The following is a 17,359-nucleotide window of genomic DNA, read 5'->3' on the forward strand; positions in this document are numbered from 1 at the left end:
GAAAGTTAAAACATTGATGAACTAAGGTTCTTATTATTTTTTTAATCACATTGAGGCGTGCATTTAGGCTTCTCTGCACATAGTTATTTGTTCTTAATGAACTAATCTAAGAAGTGGGTATTTCATGTTATATATTGTTTATATTTGTTGCAAGAGAACACACAATAATAATAATAATAATAATAATAATAATAATAATAATAATAATAATAAATCAAAATCTCTTCTTTTAAGTTCCTTTGAGTTACATGGCATATGTACCCGGCTCAACCTTCAGCCAGAAGAATTGGCCATTCGGTTTTGTGAACCAACCGGGATCAAAATAGAAGAAAGGGATACGAACAGTCGAACAGAAAGGAAGAACTAAGCTCATCAAGGAAGAATTATTTTAAGGTTTTTCAGTATGAATAAGCTTTTTAAAGGTTTATAAATGGAGTGCACATTAAGTTAGTATTAAGGAGTTCCAAGTCTCGGCTAACTTATCATTTTTCAAAAACAGAATAGCATAAACATCAATCATGAACCCAAAAAAAACTGTGAATTTTGACAAATTAGAACCACATGTTGCTTATAAAACCGACCTAAAATGTTGTACACATACAAATTATATAAATGTCTCAATGTTTCATGTTTCCCTTTACAAAACAAAGCATAAAAAATTTCTCAACATGTTTCTTACCTGAACAACAAACAGTTCAGTCAGTGTGCACCCTTGCAGTAAATCCATCCATCACAACTCCTAGATAAATCATGACTGCGCATTTCTATCAGCAATCACAACGGCTGCAATTCTTGCTCAGGCACTACCACGGAATCTACTGGCTTATATTGTATAATAGATTGTTGCTTTTGCCTCCAAAACCACCATAATCCCACACCCGATAATCCAACTAATAATGCCAACATTGATGCTCCCACTGCAACCAAGTAATTTTTCGGCCACCGGCTTTTCTCAATGTAAAAAAAATACAAATATTATTCAAATAAAATTCACCGTTTCAACAATAAAGAGAAGACGAGTATGAGCATACCTTTTTGATGGGATATTTTGTGGGGCCATCATTGGAGACGAAGAAGGAGAGAGATCACTATCAGAAGTGGAATTTGATCCATTTGGTGGTGTAGAGGCCCGTGAGGGTGGGGGGGAGGGCCCCCCAGAAACATGAAGCGTTTCCCATATATGAGAACAGTTGGTTTTCCAAAATCCAATCTTATCGTGTTCACGGTCATACATAACAAATGTGTTACGCACAATGATGCCTGTAAGTGCATAAATGTATATTAGTTTTAAACAAAAAGAAAAAAAAGAAATATAATTTGGTTAGGCTTGAAAATGAACCGAACGCTCGGTGAACAGTTCATGAACTAAGTTCATTTATTTAATAAACAAATGAACATGAACAAAGAAATTTTGGTTGAACGAACGAACATGAACACATTTTCGTTCGTTCATTTATGTCCGTGAATGCTCGTTTACGTTGCAAACATGTTCTTTGTCTTGACAAACAAACACGAGCAAGAAAACCTGGTGTGTTTAACTGAGCGTGTTTGATCATTTGTTAGGTTAACGTTTAACAAACGAACATGAATATGCTCAGGACGTGTTCGCTTGCTTCGTTTACAAGCCTAAAATTGGTTTGAGATGAAACACCTCCTAAAAGAGTAGTTGGGTCATTCCCGTTTTGAAATACCCCCAAGCAATACGCTCCACTAACCCTCGCATGCTGCACAAATAAATAACCAAATAAGATACAAAAATACATTAACCAACAGACTAACTAACATTTAATATTATATCAAATACTTACCCTGAACAAGTAATTCTCTGGAGAAAGTGACAACTTGTGTCCCTTCCCAAAAACCATTTCAACAGAAGGGAACGCTTTTGAGAGTTGCAAAACATCACTGAAAATAAAAGTTCAACATTTAACATTATTTATTAATCTTTTAAGAATAACTATATATATATATATATATAAACAAACAATACCTTCCAGCACCCGCAAAGCAAATGTCATTATAACTTGGATCGGGACCTTTAATCTGATGAAGACCAACGACTTCTTTCATGACCTGCTCGCAACATTAAAAGCAAATTATAACTATTCAATACATATTATAATTATTATAAAAACTAACACATAAAAACAAAATCTTACAGCATCCCTAAATGCCACAAAAGCAGCTTCAGGCAGGTAAGCATAAGTTGTACCACTATCAAGAACGGTTCCATGTTTCCCATCAAACACACTTGAGCTTAAAGCCAACCGTTTCCCCGCAACATGCAGTTCCTTCAACTCAATATTGTAATATGGGCTGTTGCCATCCCGAGACTAGAGTAAATGTATGAGATGTACAAAATGTATTTTGTTAGAAAAAAAATATTTAAGTTTTGTATCTATAAGTTAGATAGATACAAAACATACCTGCGAACGGGGTCTGAATAAGAATACACCATCTCGTTAGGCGGATCAATTCCACCAAGAACCATAGCACCGCCACCAACATCCATTCCACCATAACACAATGAAAAAGAATCACTTATAACTCTACTATCAACAAGTTGATCAACAATACTCAAATCACCACGGCCCAATCCCATTATTCCATCTGCATGCTGACTGAACAGGTCACCGGTTTCCCTGTTTTCACACCCGAAAACTGCATGCTGAGGTGGTAGATCACTTTGGTTGCCAAACGATACAATGTCTTCACCAAGAACACCACTGCTGGAACTCATTTCCGCATATTGGCGTTCATAGATGCATTGCTCCCTCTTGTCATCACAGGTGCAGTCAACGTTGCATTTGACAGGCTTGTAGGTGTCTGATGATTCTGGATCAAACTTTGGGTCCTGTAAAATGATAATAATCAGAAACAGAGAACACTACCATTTCATCAATCTATAACAAAAACATGAACATCTAGAGCTGTAAATGAACTTAAATGAACGGACATAAACAAGGAATGTTTTTCGATTAACTATATGAATGAACACGAACAGAATAACGTGTTGGTTTTTTGTTTGTTTGCATGCATATGTGTGTTGAATTGTTGATTAAAGGTTTTTAATATATTTTAATGACTTTTCTAATCTTATCATATATGATTAAGCAAAACTGTTAAATATAAAACAAAAAAACTTTATCAGCATTATCTCATTAATCTGTATATGAAAAATTAACATTTGAAAATGAATGTTTGGTTGCCGATGTGAACTGTTGACAATGACCATTATCAGTTAGCCAAAATCAAATAAAACATTGTGTGTTCATCTGTGAACCGTTCACGAACAACTTCATTTCCATAATGAACGAACATGAACAAAAAATTAAATTTTGTTAGGTATTGGTGAGCCATTTGCTTGTCCGATAAAAGCTTTACAAACAAACATGAACAAAAGCTTGTTCGGTTTGGTTCATTTACAACATCAGATAAAACCTAATGAAGGAGTTAGCATACCTGATGCTTGCCGCATTGCTGACAGGTGGAACAGGGAACATAAGTGACAGTACTCCCAGTGTCAACAATAAGAGCAAATCTCTGCGGTGGTGATCCGATCCACAGTCGCGTGGTGTAATACCTAAATCAATGATAAATATAATACACTACAGATCCAAATCTGAATAGTAAAAATTGGAAATTGGAATTAGGTTAATTAATTAAGAGATGTATGTATGTAAAAATACCCGTTGAGGAGTAGATCGTCGTGTAAAGCCATACGGGCGTTTGGACGGGAAGTGGCCTTGAGCTGACGCCGAGAAATCCCATCGGCAGAGGAGTTAAGAGAAGAGGGGTAAAGAGGTAAAAACATTGTGTGTCGATTGTTACCGGCGATCGAAGGCCGGAGGATATTAATAGGTGATGATGATGAGACTGATAATAAGGAGATTGTTAAGATCAGGAAGAAGAAGAAGAATAATACTACGTCCACACAAGACATGACGATCTGAGAGAGAATTTGCCTGCCGATTGGAGCCTCAAATCAGAAGAAAAGTAAGGTTTGGAGGTGGAGGAGGATATTATTATAATTATTATTATTATGGTCAGCGGTAACCAATGCTCCGATGAACACCAACACCAACACCAACACCAACACCAACGACCACGACGACTTTCTTTTATCTACTGATTATTATTAATTTATGTATTTATATAAGCAGATAATAATAATAATAATAATAATACTACATGTAACTTAATCAAGTTTCATCTGTTGATCTTATCTAAAGTCATGCAACTTTCATGACTGTCTTCTAAACCTATACGTTTATTTTTTTTTTTTTTTATTATAAGATTTTGAAAGATTAAGTAAAGTTTTTTTAGAATTAGAACGGTTCTTGAGAGTTAAAGTTTGTCTTAGTCATATCTTTTTAGATTCTACAAATAGTTATTGTTATACGTGAGATTATCTTTCGTATGTTTTTTTCTTAATGTCTTTAATCATGCACTCTCTAATTCTATTGTTAAATTTATGTCGTGTTTACAACAGGACTATAACTTTTATCATTTGTTATATACATCTTAATATCATTAGGCTACAAATCGTTTTACATATGTAAATTATGGTTATTATTGAGTGAAAGAAAAAAAAATTGTAACTTTATTAAGATATATGAAAAACTTGATTACTATTAGATTATTTTTTCCTTTTAAAATATATTAGTGACTTCATAGAAACATCCAAACGATTTACAATGAAGTGGCAGGTAACCGGGCAACAAGTTGCGCCGCAACTCCCTTTTGGATAGCAAACCCAATCCGAATAAAAACAAAGTTTTGATTCTTATGGGCTGATACGTTACTATACACAACTTTCTGAACCTTATTCAAAATGTCCACGGCATCCAGAGCTAAGAAACTAAAAGTGTCAAAAGCGAAGGGGATAAACACATGTTGATTCTCCAAACAAGCTCTCTCGTGTTTAGCAACCTTGCCCGATGCCGCCTTCAATGCTGCCTGGCCTGCTACAAATCCAGTGTCCCTAATCCCAACAAGAGGGGACACTCCTGTGAGGTCGACACAAGCTTGTTTTCCCCCTACCCACCCAAAAACAAGAATATCGGTCGGTCGTAATGTAGATCTTCCTTCTTGAGGATCCGTAAGAAAGTTTACGGGGGCTTCCTTTTTAGCCGAAATTCTGGCTCGTTTAAGAACATCGCATAGAACATCCCTCACCAAATCATGTCTGTACTTAAACCCAAGCAACTCTTTGTAGTGAACTGCATGTTCGCCAAAAGAATCCAAACAAACCTTACGGCAAACTGGGCACGGCTCATCTAGCGGAAACAAAGGGATCATTAACCGATACTTCAAGATGGCCCGGTACTCCAAAGCCGACATATGTTGGCCCAATCCTTCAATAGGGAGAACACTTAAGAAATCTTGAGCCCGAGGAGCCCGAAGACACTCAAACACCGCTTTCTGACGAGGGGATAAATCAAACTTCATTTCCAAACTCTTGATGATTCCACTATAAAGGGCACTCGCCAAAGCATGTTGGGCTTTAGGGGGGGTGTCTTTATTAGAGAAACCGCTAATGTCAAAATCGGGAAGTGAAATGTGCAACCGATCTATCGCACTCCCATAATCGGAGTCAAACCCATCAATACCACAACCTCGAAGAATGTGGTCTTGCAATTCCCAAGATTGCGCCCTCGAGGCCACAAACGCATAAGTAGAAACGTCTGAAGCAGAACATAAACCCAAACCTCCAAAACGAGTCGGAAGTGATGCCAACCTCCATTGAAAATCTCCAAAGAAGGGACCACCACAAACCACGATGTCCTCAATCGCCCCCGAAGGCCATTGTCAAACACAGAAACTGCTTCCCCTATATACACAGGTTGGCATGTTCCGAGACCAAACAACAACTTCCCAACTCCCATACATGAGCGGAGCAAAAGGAGCTCGCATTGAGGGTCCCGTAAATACGGGAGATAGCTCATCAACTCCACAGCTCGCGAAGCCCTTTTCATAGCAAGTTCACTGATGAACCCGGCATCCCGGCTAACGGCTCCCCCGAGGAGTTTCACACCTAGCACCGGCCTTCCAATCTCACAGGGAAACACCCCCTCCTGCACCTTAACCCCATTGCACGACGGCCAAAATACTTCGGTTTTCTTAATATTAAGTTCAAGGCCCAGGCGGGGACCCTCCGACCTGATAATATCTAAAGCTTTAGCAACCTCTTTAGAGTCCCCAATAATTGTACCATCATCTAGGTACCAAGCATGAAAGAGAAGCTTACAGGAACTCTGGACTAGATGAATAAGTGGGTGCAGAACTAAGGCGAAAAGAAGAGGTCCCAAAGGGTCCCCCTGCTGAACCCCAGTGGTGGACTAAATGTGGCCATCCCCACATATAGCCTGGCCGGTTGCCCATATAAAAAGTTCACCCATAAAAAAATAGATGGGCATCGGGCTCGAACCTCATTCAGAAGGGAAGTCCTGTCCACCAAGTTAAAGACATTACAAAAATCAATAGTAAATATAGCCAATGACCCATCAGAATGGGTAAAGACAATTTATATAATACATGCAATAAAGACAAGATGAACCTAAAGTCGTGTATGTGATATTTTGATATCTATCATTTTATATGGTTATATAGTTACTGGTAGTGGTGGAGTCAAAGATTTCATTCGCCATGTCAATTTATTCAATCTTCATATTTCTATTAACTCAGTACTAGAAAGTTTCAGGTTACGTAAAATTTGTGTTTATATAACTAATCACTAAAGTTCTAATAATAAAGTACAAATAAATTTACTAAAGAACAACTAGTGTACAAATACCAACATTTAACTCTTAGTTACCTCAATAACTGTGATGAAAGAGATGGTATTATTATAGGTAAGTTCTATGAATAAGGTGAAGTGAATCCAACAATCAAGAACCTTAAAATTGCAAAGAATGCAACAAAAAAAACACACACACACACAAAAGAAAACGTTACTTCTAAAACAAAACAACCCCAAATCAATCATAAGGATCCGTCATTCTAAGAAACAAGCAAACACATATGGATGTTGACACGCTAACAAAACAAGAAAGAAGCACATGATAGATGTTGGGTGGTCCAATAAAGGATCATTTCTTTTTACTGCTTCAACATACAAAAAAGGAAAATTGGATTTTAATAATCCCAACTTAATACAGTTGACTGATAATAATCCTAACTTTGAAAGTAGCTGTCACTGGTCCCAACTTTCACACTATTTATTTTCATTAGACCTCCGCTAAAAAAAACTTAACGACGTTATGTTTTTTTTCCAAATTTCAAACTGATATTTTAGGGATTTTGATCGGAATGAGAATACGAGTCGATTGATGTAAAACTTAACTCGAAACGATGTTTCAAACAACTTGATTTTTGTTAATTAAAAGTTTAAACACCGAAATTGAAGCTTCCTTTAGTCGTTTGGACCACCGTTTGGAAATAAGTTTTACATCAATCGACTCGTATTCTCATTCCGATCAAAAGCCCTAAAATATCAGCTTGAAATTTGGAAAAAAACATAACGTCGTTAAGTTTTTTTAACGGAGGTCCAATGAAAATGAATAGTGTGAAAGTTGGGACCAGTAACAGCTACTTTCAAAGTTGGGATTATTATCAGCCAACTGCATTAAGTTGTAATTATTAAAATCCAATTTTCCTAAAAAAAAATAATAAACTATAACATTATTGGTTTTGTCCTCAATAATAAAATACAAAAGGGCATCTTATAATTGCTATAAAACAATTACCCTTCCTCATTTATGCTACCTGGCTTCTCACCTTTACAAACCCAAATGTAGTAACGGTGACGCCCCGCCAGATCAGATATACTATGAATGCAACATATGCAACCGCCAAAACGCTTATTATACAAGTAAGCCCTGCCCCGCTTACTTCTTCAGCCAAAAATCGTTGTAACAGATAACCATTTATGCCTATCAGCAAAGCAGCCACAATGCACGAGACCGTCTGCAAGTCATAAAAAAATCATAAAAAACATGATGCTTTGGTATTAAAACATACATCAACTTTCATTGGATCTACCCAAACTTATGTTAGATAAATAAGATCACACCTTTAGAACGGGGCCAATTACACACACGCCCATGAGATCCTCTTTAACAACCAAACACAATAACGGAATGAGAGCAAAAGGAAACTGAATGGACTGGAGCACGTTAAGCCACTCGTTTAAAACATCCAACATGTCCTCCGAACTATCAAAAATTAACGCAACAATCAATGTGGGAACGATTGCACAGCTTCGTGTAATCAAGGCCCGGGCCCATTTCTTTAAGCCCAAATTAAGAAACCCATCCATGATAAACTGGCCCGCATAAGTACCAGTTATGGTGCTACTCTGCCCGGCTGCTAGTAACCCGACAGCCCATATATACAAAATTGGCACCAACCCGCCACCAAAACGCTCTTCAAGAAACTGGCCTGGGTTCCTGAGCCCGATTGTATCAGCAATAGTAGTACCAAAAAAGGCCTTTGCAAAAACAGTTGTAACAAAAAGATTAATAACAAAGGTGATGGTGAGTGCGACGGTGGATTCGATTGAGTAGTATCTTAGAGCTTCACGGACCCGGCCCGTTTGTTTTGGGTCAACTTTTCTTGATTGTACGAGTGCGGAATGTAGGAACACGTTGTGTGGGGTTATCATGCAGCCAACAACTCCCACAGCTTGTTGTATTGTTTTGGAATTTAGCTTTGGTACCACAATGCCTTTAAAACATGTCAAAAATGGTGTTGTTGTTGTTATTATTATTATTATTAACTTTTGTAAATTGATATAGGGAAAGTGGTTCATACCAAGAAGAAGCTCTTTAGCATTGGGTTTGGTTTCACCAAACATCCATGCAAATGAAACTGCCATAACTGCTATAAGGAAGGCGAAAAGAGCTTCTAACTTCCTCACATTATAGTTTTCAAGAAACAAAAAGATGAAACTGCGAAAAAATTAATCAATAAAAATAATGAAATCAAGAAGCGGTTAGAACATGTTTCATGCTTATTATCGAAATAAGGGGGTGTTTGGCCTAGCTTTTATTGTTTTGCTTATGCTTATTTTTTAAAGTAGCTTACAGCTTATTTTTTATTATTTGATAAGCTTTTTTTGAGTGTTTGGATTAGCTTATATTCTACAAGTTAGTTATGTGTCTTAATAAGTTATTAAATCCACCTCTTTTTAATTTGTTTGAGTAATAAGTTGCTTCAATAATTACTAATTCACCACCATTTGAGAGCAAATGAGTAACTTACACCCTTACACAAATAAGCTTATTTAAATAAGCTAAAAAACCATCTTTAAAGAAGCTTTTTCAAATGAGCTTATATAAGCTAATAAGCATAAGCTTAAAAAGCTAAACCAAACCAAGTTAAGCTTATTTTGTATAAAAAAGCTAAAAAAGCTAGGCCAAACACCCCCTAAAAACAGAAAAACAAAAACACGAAAAACAGAATTTGCAAGTTACTGAAAGTCCAATGTAATATGTTGTATAGACTATAGTTTTAAAATTCAAAAAATATCATGTATAGACAATATGTTGTATATAATTGATAGTGTTTATTGTAATTATCTCTATATATCATAGTTAGAAGATATAATTTGATTTGTTTTTATTAGTAATTATTCTCATTATTCATGTTAACTATTACCAATCAAAGGCAGTGATGAGAACACCAGCCCAAAGTGGCAAAACCCCATGAGTCAAAATACTGAGAGCAATAGCACTCCCAATGACTTCTTGAATATCGGCTCCAATCAGCGCCAACTCGGCCATCACCCACAACAACTTCCCAGCCCAATTCGGGTACTCCTCCCTACACAGCTCAGCCAAGTGTCTCCCAGTGGCTACACCGAGCCGAGCCGAAAGAAGCTGAACAAGCAGCCCAATAGCAGTCGTCCACAAAAGCAACCACAGCAGCGAGTAACCTGCACTCGCACCCGCCTGAAGATCACCTTCCAAGTTACCCGGGTCCAAGAACGCTATGCTCATTAGAAACCCGGGCCCTGTGAACCGCCACAGCTTCCGCCATGAAAAAGGTGGCGTTGAGTTGTTGTAGTCTTCATGGTTGTTGTCATATAAATGTGATCCGACAAGTAATTGCAATTGATGGTCGGAAGTCATGTGAGTACTCATGCCTAATATATTTAGTGTCTAATGCCTTCACTGTGACCACTGGAGTGTGAGATGAGGATCGTTTGTATTGGTGAAGATAAGGATTGAGGATCTAAAAAATTTTTAAAATAGGAAAAATGAAAGGAATGAAATGTTTTATAGGAGAGAGAAATTTTTTTTTTGTTTCTAGGTGAAATGGCGGAACCCAAATTCTTTGCAGAGCGTGTCAGAAATTGTCTGGTGACCTAGAGATTTTCTGGTGTTCTGCCATTTCAAATGACGGAAGTCACTTATTTCCTACGTGTTCCGCCATTTGAAATAGCGGAACACCACTTTTACCCCTTTATGCACTTCCGCCATTTCAAATGGCGGAAGTGAATAATAATATTCTGACACGCGTCTGACGAGGCGTTTGATCACACTATTCACTTATGTCATTTCAAACGACGGAAGTGAATAGTACTGACAATTATGACAATTGACAAGACTTTCTCTCCTTTTTTACTAATTTATTCACTCATGCCATTTCAAATGACGAAAGTAAGCAGTACTTTATTTTATTATTTTCTTTATAGTATTTTTTTCTTAAATTTTTTTATTTGAAAAATATATTTATAAATTTTAATACTAATTTAAAATATATTAAAGTTTAAAAATATATTTTTCAAATATTTTTTTTAAAATAACTATAAAAGAAAATAATAATATATATTAAAATTTCAAATTAAAATTTTCAAGAAAAGTAATACTGTATTAGAAAATAATAATATAAAGTACTGTTCACTTCCGCCATTTGAAATGACATAAGTGAACAGTGTGGTCAAACACCTTGTTAGACACGTGTCAGAATATTACTATTCCCTTCCGCCATTTGAAATGGCGGAAGTGCATAAAGGGGTAAAAGTCGTGTTCCGCCATTAACACCATTTCAAATGGCGGAACACGTAGAAAATAAGCGACTTCCGCCATTTAAAATGACTGAACACCAGAAAAACCTCCAGGTCACCAGACAATTTCTGACACGCTCTACAACCAGTGTGGGTTCAGCCATTTCAAATGGCGGACACCTAGAAACACAAAAAAAATTCTCTCTTCTATAAACCATTTCTTACCTTTCATTTTTCCTATTTTTAAAAATTTTTCATTGAGGATCAGATCGACTATTCTCCAATATAAAATTGTAACATATATATACAAATACAATACACTATGTACCAACTGATATCTTATTGCCATTAATCATACTAATATAATGTACGTAGTATGTAAGTTTTGTTTTCAATCAAATACTCCCTCCGTCCCATTATAAGTGTCCTATTTTGATTTTTCAAGTTTTTCTTATTTAACTTTGACTGACAATATTTTTGTTTGTGTTATATAATACTTGATGTAAAATATATGAATGGATTGGGTTTTAAATGTATGTTACATTGATATAATTTTCATCAAGTATTATATGACACGAACAAAACAATTTACGGTCAAAGTTGCAAAAGAAAGACTTGAAAAGTCAAAACATGACATTTATAATGAGACGGAGGGAGTAGTAAATTGAGGTTTATTAAATAGAATAGTAATTTATATATTTATTTTAACCATTTATATATTAGCTTTTAGTATATTTTAATTTCTTTTTTTTTTAAATCGTTAACATGTAATACATTTTTCCTCACTAAGATACAAGAAGATTTAACAATCTTATGTATTAATAACTTTTACTCGGTGTAATACATGCATGGGATCTCTTTAACATTGATACGGAGTATCTCTCTCTCTCTCTCTATATATATATATGCTATAAATATTCATGCCCATATTATATATTTCTCGTATTCAATATAACAATTTTCTTTTCACCAATTTATTCCTTGTAATAACCAAATCACATTCCCGGATCGAATATTAGGAGGAAGCCAAGAGCATGGAATTAACAAGAAGTGGTGTTTGCAATGACTTAGGTTCATGTGGCAGTTGATGGTCAGAAGGCATTGGCTAATATATATATATATATATATATATATATAATATATAAAGAAAAGAATATTAATTAAGATCCATGATAATTTCATATCACAGTAATCTTATCTAAAACTTAACCTACGAAAACGGTCGATTTAGTAAGTTGATGAAGAAAACAAGCAACTTATGAATAATGGAGAATACAACCAAAACTCTTATTGCCATTCATTTTGATTCCTCCGCCTTAATTCTTTTTTGTGAGTGTCCTTTAGCCACACAGCTAATTCATTACAAGATTTAAAAAGATATGTATATAGGTTGAGATGTCTTAACTCAAAACAATAGGAAAGATATGAATAATACTAATAATAATAATTAAGCCCTTAATTATGGAGTAAAATTCATCATTAATTTTAACGGATAAATAGAAGACAATATGTGGTGTGTTTAATGGCATGATGTGCCAAACGTTTTGCTGAGAGTTTTTAATGGAATTGGTACCAGGTTATAATCAGAAACACGTACTCGTTAATTTGGCTAACACCCAAACACGAATATTATTGAGAAACTTCACAAAACTCAATTACCCAGTTACAATCTCTAAACCCCAAAGCACGGGTCTTTATAATCTAACCTATCACGTTTAGACTACAACTAGGATTGCTAAATAATATGACATAATAATTATACTAACAATTAAATCTAAGCACATTTAATCTATAATTATCCACTCCTTAAATCTCGTTACTTAACCTTGCACGCCAAGTAACGGCCTTTAACCGAAATTCCTAACAATCACCCCCGGAATTTCGAACTCGAAACCGACAAGTCTTCAACTCCAAGTAATTCCCGCATCTCCTTGAATTTGATTCTCCCAAGAGCCTTCGTCAAGATATCGGCGCATTGCTTAACACCACTAATATGCTCGACACTTACTTCTTCACGATCAACACATTCTCGAATGTAGTGAAACCGAGATTTAATGTGTTTGGTCCTTCCATGGAAAACCGGATTCTTCATGAGTGCTATCGCTGATGTATTATCGATACGTAACACCACTGCTTGAATTTCCTTGTCGAATAACTCACTTATCAAGTCTCTTAGCCAAACAGCCTGACACGCGGCTGCGCTTGCCGCCATGTACTCTGCTTCACACGATGAGAGTGCAACCGTACACGGTTTCTGAGAACACCAAGTAATTGGTGAAGACCCAAGATAAAACACGTGCCCAGTAGTGCTTCTGCCATCGTCTTGGTCAATGTTATGGCTACTATCACTATAACCAAGTAACACGTTTTTCCCACGAGTGTATAAAATACCAAATCTAAGAGTACCTTGAATATAACGAAGAATTTGCTTTATAAGAGTTGCATGAGATTGCTTCGGGCTTTGCATGTACCGACTTACGACTCTGACCGAATACGCCAAGTCGGGACGAGTTTGTAAAAGGTACCGGAGACACCCGACAATCTTTCGGTATCTCGTAGCATCAAAATCTTCTTCTTTTAACTCGCCATGTAGGAACATGGATTTGATATCAAGGTGATGCAATTCCCAACCTCCATTCGCTGCGAGAGATAATAATAAACGAACCATTTCGAGTCTAGCCACTGGTGCGAAAACCTCGTCAAAATCGATTCCGGGTTGCTGAACATAACCTTTTGCCACGAGTCTCGCCTTGTGTTTATTAAACGAGCCATCCGCGTTTCTTTTAACCTTGAAAGCCCACTTTAAACCAATCGTCTTTGCACCACGTGGTAACTCGGTTAACGTCCACGTATTATTTTTATTTATCGAGTCAATCTCGATACGCATTGCTTTCATCCACTCCGGTTTCGATTTTGCATCATCAAAACAAACCGGTTCATCATCCGCAAGCAATAGCAAATCTTCATCAATTATACTCGAATTCAAGACATAATCATTAAAATGTACCGGGGTAACAGTGGCTCGAGAAGATCTCCTAACAGCCGGCTCAGGTGTAACCGTGTTGCTTGTACCAGCCGGGCTTGTTGGAGCATTTTCGACTATCGGTTCTTCATCGTCTTCTTCACCCCCGTCACCACTTGAACTCGCAGAGTTTGACTCAGGGTTCGACCTGATGTTTTCGGCATTAACGGTTCCTTCTCCGGTGTCAATTTCATCATCAGTTAACCCAAAACATGCCAGGTGCTCGATCCTCCTCATCGATTAATTCGGTACTTTTACCCCAATTCCAACTTTGCTTTTCATCAAACACCGTGTCACCCGCTCGACTCACAACAATTTTTCTAGTCGATGGATTGCATAAACGATACGCCGCCGAACCTTTCTCGCTTCCGAGATTAACTAAATGAGTCGAACGATCGTCTAACTTCTTAATATTTCCCGCAACTATTTTCGAATACGCAACACATCCAAAAACTTTAAGAAATTTAAGATCCGGTTTCTTTCGCTTTAACATCTCATACGGTGTTTTTTCTTTTAATGCTCGAGTTGGAATTTTATTAATCACGTCGGTCGAATGCCTCACCGCTTCACCCCACATGTAATTTGGAACTTGTCTCGCTTTTAATATGCTCCGAGTCATATCCAATATTGTGCGGTTCCGCCTTTCGACAACTCCGTTTTGTTGAGGTGTATATGGAGCGGTTAAATGTCGAATAAACCCCTCGTTTTCATAGAACCGATTGAAATCACGAGAAGTAAATTCTCCCCCTCGATCGGTTCGAAACGACTTGATTTTCTCACTATTTTCCGCTTCCACCATGACTTTAAATCGCTTGAAGGTGTTGAATGCTTCACTTTTTTCCTTCAACAGAAAAGTTCACATGAAACGTGAAAAATCATCTATCAAGACGAACACGTACCTATTTCCGGCTATGGTACTAGGAGTAATGGGCCCGCATAAATCTCCATGGATTAGTTCTAACGCTCGGGTTGCTCTGAAAGTCGCCGACTTCGGAAACGGTTTCCTCGTTTGCTTCCCGACTAAGCACGAGTCACAAATTTGATTTTCTTAATCAACATTTGGCATTCCAACGACCATATTATTTTTCACCATTTGTTTCATAGACTCGAAATTTAGGTGTCCTAGTCTCGCGTGCCAAAGCCAATTCTCGTTATCAATCCGGGCTTGTAAACACACGGGTTTCCCCGTCTTTAATTTTATCGTATAAAGACGATTCTTGGATCGAGTAACCCGCATCAACAATTTTCCTTGATCATCATACATCAACAAGTAATCGTCTTTTATACGAATATCACAACCACTTTTCGTTGCTTGCCCAAGACTAATAATATTACTTTGTAAACTATGAATATAATAATGTCGGTCAATAATTGTTGCTCCCCCGTTTTACCGACTAGCAATATCGACAATTTCCCGCAAATATCCACATAAGACCCATCTCCAAATTTAACTTTGCCACCAACACGCTTTTTTAAGTCAGAGAAAAAAGATAAATTACCCGTCATATGGTTGCTCGCACCGTTATCCAAATACCACAAGTCTTGTTCGTTCGAACCACCCTCGTAATCTTTTGGTATAACCTTCTGTTCATTCAAGTACACTTTTTCTTGAACGCACTGCACCATTTAGAGGGACGAGTCTTTTTTTTTTTGCTTCGGCCAAATGTGCTTGTCTCTCTTTCCTTCGTAACGGACACCTCGAAACGAAGTGACCAAATTCATAACAACGAAAGCATTGAACTTCCGAGTAATCCTTTTTACCCTTTTGTTTATCCCCTTCGTTGGACCCACCTTGTGAACCACGGTTCTGACTCCCATGTCCACCACCACGTCCACTACCACGTCCTCGGTTCAAACCTTTCCCACGCCCCCTACTCGGTTCGCGTGAAGACTGCTTCGAACTTGAAGAGGAATCCGAATTATTAAACAAAAGTTTGCCTTCTTCAGAACGCAACAAGTGTCCTTTTATACGCTCCTCATAAGTCTTCAACCTCCCGACAACATCCTCAAAACCGACTGTTTTAAGGTCCAACACTTGCTCGAGGGATGCTACAACTTGGATAAACCGGCTCGGCAAGCTTGTGAAGAATTTCTGGACTAGCTTCCTTTCTTCATACGGTTGTCCAAGTGTGGCTGCTTTAGAAGAGATTGCGGTTATTCTTGAGGCATCTACAGTCATTAGCCGGAGTAACCCGCAACATGAGGGAAATTCCGAGCAGTCGTGCGGTTATTCTTGAGGCGTCTGCAGTCATTATAACCTGGCTCTGATACCAATTAATGGAATAGGTACCAGGTTATAATCAGAAACACGTACTCGTTAATTTGGCTAACACCCAAACACGAATATTATTATTGAGAAACTTCACAAAACTCAATTACCCAGTTACAATCTCTAAACCCCAAAGCACGGGTCTTTATAATCTAACTTATCACGTTTAGACTACAACTAGAATTGCTACATAATAGGACATAATAATTATACTAACAATTAAATCTAAACACATTTAATTATCTATAATTATCCACTCCTTAAATCTCATTACTTAACCTTGTACGCCAAGTAACGGCCTTTAACCAAAATTCCTAACAGTTTTAGCTATATACTTACTGGCGAAAGCCTGATTCTTAGCATATACTTAAGGGTGAGGTATAGACGTAAGGGCATCTCCAAGCTATTCAGCTGAAAAGAAAATACGGGGCACTCGATTAGTGATGTAGTTGTTAGAGGATTGTAATTTTTGGGTTTGATTTGATTAATTAAATTGAGTTTGATTATTTTTTATGAGATTTTCAACATGCATAAATCCAAAAAACTAAAAGTTATGTTTACAAGAGTGACAATTTTGAGTCTAATACCGGCTTCCTTAAATAAATCAGCAAAATTTGTGTACAATTACTTCTTTTTTTTTCTTTTCTTTTTTCATTTTACAAACCACATGAACTAAAAAAATCAGCTAATTTACTAAAAAAAAATACATAAAAATCCTAGACAACTCTCCGAACCAAAATGTTCATTGTTTTAGCCAAAACCTTGATATACATTTAACTCCCAACGATTTTCTTTCTCAGCTGCAATTAAGATCATGACAATCAAGGTTACCTTTCGAATAAGCGGCTAGTGTCGTTCTACTCGATCAGACAAGGTTGTGTTGATGGTTGTTTGGGTGCAGCTTCGTCAAATTGGTGGCGGAGGGACTCGTCAATGGCAGTTTGCTTTTTTTTTTCGTTTTTTGTTTAAAAAAATTTTGAGTGACATGTTAAATCACCTTTTAACATTACGGCAACACGTTTCCTAGTCGAATTAAAAGACTTCATCCTAAATTAAA

General features: G+C 36.9%; 2 protein-coding genes across 3 annotated transcripts; both read right to left on the reverse strand.

Moving 5' to 3' along the window:
* Positions 1–556: 556 nt before the first annotated feature.
* Positions 557–3,993, reverse strand: LOC143624081 (aspartic proteinase 36-like). 2 transcript variants are annotated; one of them, XM_077094829.1, is made up of 9 exons: positions 3,690–3,993; positions 3,463–3,583; positions 2,427–2,854; positions 2,160–2,316; positions 1,991–2,073; positions 1,809–1,905; positions 1,652–1,724; positions 1,032–1,260; positions 557–917 (listed from the first exon to the last, which is right to left on the reverse strand). In XM_077094829.1, the coding sequence occupies exons 1-9, from the start codon at positions 3,941–3,943 to the stop codon at positions 824–826; spliced, it is 1,536 nt and encodes a 511-aa protein (XP_076950944.1). In that variant the 5' UTR covers positions 3,944–3,993; the 3' UTR covers positions 557–823. The 2 variants fall into 2 exon arrangements, with proteins under 2 accessions (XP_076950944.1, XP_076950943.1); XM_077094828.1 differs by having other exon boundaries at positions 557–946; positions 3,690–3,992.
* Positions 3,994–7,707: 3,714 nt separating this feature from the next.
* On the reverse strand, positions 7,708–10,231 carry LOC143624048 (metal transporter Nramp3.1-like). The gene is made up of 4 exons (XM_077094799.1): positions 9,661–10,231; positions 8,815–8,951; positions 8,075–8,727; positions 7,708–7,968 (listed from the first exon to the last, which is right to left on the reverse strand). The coding sequence occupies exons 1-4, from the start codon at positions 10,143–10,145 to the stop codon at positions 7,759–7,761; spliced, it is 1,485 nt and encodes a 494-aa protein (XP_076950914.1). The 5' UTR covers positions 10,146–10,231; the 3' UTR covers positions 7,708–7,758.
* Between the last annotated feature and the right edge of the window lie 7,128 nt (positions 10,232–17,359).

Source organism: Bidens hawaiensis, unplaced genomic scaffold (genome assembly GCF_021521415.1).
Source record: "Bidens hawaiensis isolate Kalapana, Puna unplaced genomic scaffold, B.hawaiensis_p1.1 tig00003653_1, whole genome shotgun sequence".
NCBI classification, from domain to species: Eukaryota; Viridiplantae; Streptophyta; class Magnoliopsida; order Asterales; family Asteraceae; genus Bidens; species Bidens hawaiensis.